General features: G+C 36.4%; 1 protein-coding gene across 1 annotated transcript in view; it reads right to left on the bottom strand.

Annotated features, from left to right (window-relative positions):
* The window catches only part of LOC104500763 (R-spondin-2-like), a 17,274-nt gene that overhangs the window by 11,536 nt on the left and 1,857 nt on the right, over nucleotides 1–3,881 (bottom strand). The window contains exon 3 of the mRNA XM_010144471.1: nucleotides 3,831–3,881. This exon is cut by the window's right edge and continues 7 nt beyond it. Coding sequence (XP_010142773.1) covers nucleotides 3,831–3,881 — 51 coding nt within the window. The remainder of the gene's footprint in view (nucleotides 1–3,830) is intronic.

The following is a 3,881-nucleotide window of genomic DNA, read 5'->3' as shown; positions in this document are numbered from 1 at the left end:
AGGGAAATATAATGCCTTTGAAGCTCAAAATAAAGCATAAAAATGCTCCATACTGAGATGCATGCTCTTCGTATTTTAACATTCCTCAACAAGAAGAAAGTTTACTATATTAGTTTCTCTTACTAAGTGCAATATGATGAATTTTAAGGTCAAAAGATGTCTAACTCAACTGTGAAAAGTAGTTACTCGTATGGTATTTTTACTGATACACATAATCTTGAAAACTTCACACAAGCCTTATTTTGCCTTTGTGAAAGGACTCTGTTCTGCGGTGTTTCTGTTGTCACATTGTCCTTTTCTAAACATAATCAATGTGATTGCAATTCCCTCCATAACAAAAAGATTTTCTAGTAGACATAGTGGGAAAGGCAGCTAGTCAACTGCTAGTAATGTTAATAACAATGAGGCTTCACAGCAAGTTCAGCTTGTAGAGTATGGGAAAGGGAAGCGAGAACCCATGAGGGGATCTGCATGAGTGGAAACCAGCAATCACCAGCATAAGAACGAACTGTACTGAACACCTCTGAGATGGAGAGATGATGCTCATATTTTGCAAAGAGAAGCTGCAGACAAGCTGGGGAAGGAGACAGGGCATTCCTAAATTGAAGGACTCAGTAGACTTTGCACTGAAATATGGTCCTTGCTTGAGGCGTCCCCTTGTGTTTAAGTCGTCAAAGTAATAGATGATAATTCACTACAGTTAGCATTTTCCTTTTGAAGGTCCAACTCAGTCTTTCTATTCAGTCATCATTCCAGAGAAGCCTTGGAGCCTGTGACTTGTGAGGCTGGTTATTCTGTTGTATGTGCTGATATACTGCGTAAGAAATAGTCAAGCTGTGATAAAATAATGATGTTTTGGTATTTTATAACAAAGTTTTTTAAAAAAATCATTACCTTTCTTAATACAGTGAATAAACTATATGTGTGTAATAAATGTTCAATTTGTTTAAAAACTTCATTTTATCTTGTTTTTACAGAAGGTTCGTGGAAGGGGAAATTACAATTTCACCAAAGCCAGGCCCTCCTGTGAGAAAGAAGGTGAACCTGAATGAATGGACTAGCCAACCAAAACTGAAGCAAGCTGTATTTTCTAAACTTCTCCTAAATTGCAGCAGTTACTATCAACACAGATTCAGCTGAAAGCTCCAAGTTAGGCTTGACCAATCAGACCAATGTTATACCAACCACACAGGTGACAGATTTCATCTTACACTTTAATTTAGTTTTGTTTTTTTCTTGAGAGATTATTTCCTGTTGGAGCAATTAAGTGCAAAGTCATTAATTAGTAAAATTTCTTGGAAAATTAACAAAGTATAGCTCTTCTCTTGGGCATTCCTTCTATAGAAGAGACTCAACACTTTCCAATTAGGGGTCCATATGTACTGCATTCTCATACTGCTGTGTGCAAGACAAAAATCATCTCCAGCAGGAAACTCTACATCTATTTCTAGAGACAAGCAGTCTGAAGTTACACGATTCACTGTTACTAGAAAAACAGACTAGAACCGCTTAGCAAATTCAAGACATACACATTGCTTACATATAGAAAAGAAAATTAGTCTTGAAATTCAAAATTTCCATCATTTCAGAGCTGCTGCACTTGGCTGTAGTATTTATTGTGTTACATTTGGCACTAACTATGTTTGGCTTTTGAAATAATGTCAACGTTTTCCATAAAAATACGTTCTATAGCTTCTCTAACAAAAATGGGCAAGTGTTCCAGTAATAAAATGTTAAACAGCTTTTGTGCCTATAAAGACATTAATAGGGCAGAAATCATTTCAACTTATGTAATTCAAGCTCTGTAACTCCCAGAAGGATTTTAACATAGCCAGAATTTTTATTATTTTTAGCTGAGATAGTATTATCTGGGCAACAGAGTCTTTAACTAAGAGTACCTAAAAGTATCTAATATCAAGTAGGAAGAAATCTATTTTTTAAGAATGTTTATTTTAACTCAACCCACAAAATGTCTGTGTGTCCACAATGTAATGTATGTGCCATGCGAGATCACCAAACCAAGAAAAAAACGAAGATGTGATTTATAAATACACTAGTTACACTAAAATAAAAATATACAATACAAAAATCACTGGAGGGGAACCAGGACTGGTCAGTAAATGCAACTGCATCATTATTATCACAGCGGCAGACTGTCAAAGGCATGAGGGTGAGTTAAATATCCAGTGCTCAACACATGCCAGTATGGGTTGGACACAACACACATTTATGCTTTTCAAAACCAATCCTGTAATTCAGGGAAAAAGGCCACTTTCTGTAAGTGGTAAAAAAGAAAAAAAAAAAGAAAAAAATGTTTTATTGAATTCACTTTCCACCTTCTGCAACTAACATTTTTTTCTCTTTTTAAGAAAGAAAGACTGCAGTATGGAATACTTATCTCAGACACAGCGCAGGCTAATATAGGTTATCATTTTCTATTTTCTAATTCATTATTTTCCAAAGCTGTAACTATATTCAAAAACATTTTTACACGGGCAAGTTTTTGTAGTCCAGTTTTGAAAGGTTTAAAGCAGACAAGTGGCTGAATTCACAAATGTATTATGAAAATTAAGGCCAAGATCTTAAATTACTTGACAGAAGGGATGCATAAACCATATACTGGTCTCATTTAATTTCTCGTCAAAATCTAGCCACCTGCTATAGATTAGGCGGCACTCGGCAATATTACACAGCAGTTGGGAACACAACATGAAGAATACCGTATCGACGGAGCCCGCACAGGGAATGTGGAGAAAGAACCAGGACATCATTGCATGGGCTCAGAAGGGTCCAAGCATGGCCGCAAGTGCTCCTCGTCCAGCCCAGACTGCCACAGAGCCTTAAGATGATGTGTGATATGAGAGCCAACACCCACTTTGTCACAATGTAGCATGTCCCAGTGACACGCCACAGTGCGGGGGAGAGTGCCATACATTTAACAGACACTTCATTATTTCAAGAAGAAAAGCAAAGCTATTTCTCACTTCAGGTTCTTATATTCAGTAACCTAATTCTGGTCAGACTATCACACACACACACACAAAAAAACCCCCACCACCATAAATGAGAGGTAACAGCAATGATTAGTAATCCATATGGGTAATACTCCACGTATGAGAATATGGAAAAAAAAATACGAATAGGCACAACTGCCAGAGAGCAGTGAAATAATGTGCAGAGATACCAGAGCACTCGTTTATTTTAACAGTTGTGCTTCTAGGTAGAAACATGCCATCAGGGAAACTTGTTGCACATTAGCAGGTTGTAAATTTCCAAATAAAATGCAGTACTAAAAGTGAAAGGTTGTTTGTTTGTTTTTAATAGTACATCTGTTTTATTAAAATAGCAATGCTTAAATATTAAAGCATGTCTGGTGTGAGGTGTCTGGTCACCTGAAATTTGTGTGGGAACAAAAAGCATGACAAGAAGCCCACCCATATATTAGTGCATATACTGACTAGTACCTACACGAGGCAGTGTTAAATTAATGCTTAATCTTCTTTTATTTTTGTATAGTGGGAATTTGTTTGCTAAAGGTAGGAATATCTGCTTAAATCTTCGTTCTTTCCTACATCTCACTTCTAAATAAAGCAATAATAACAATTAAAATAACAAACCCAACAATAAATAAGAGGTTAATGCATCAACTATTTAATCTGCTGAATGTTATGTATCTTAGAACGAGCAGGACATTCTTTAACAAGAATTTTTATGATGACCTTGAGACATCTGTGAAAATATCACCATATTCCAAACATAACATCTTAAGAACTGAGCATGACTTATGGCCTTCCTACAAAAGTGGATGTAAGGGTTCAAAAAAAACTCACTTGAACATCTGTTCATATCTGGCGTTCGGAGCCCGTAGTACCCTGATGGGC

The sequence above is a fragment of the Buceros rhinoceros genome, unplaced genomic scaffold, assembly GCF_000710305.1.
Source record: "Buceros rhinoceros silvestris isolate BGI_N320 unplaced genomic scaffold, ASM71030v1 scaffold4471, whole genome shotgun sequence".
Lineage (NCBI taxonomy): Eukaryota > Metazoa > Chordata > Aves > Bucerotiformes > Bucerotidae > Buceros > Buceros rhinoceros.
This window is presented reverse-complemented; position numbering and strand designations above follow the sequence as displayed.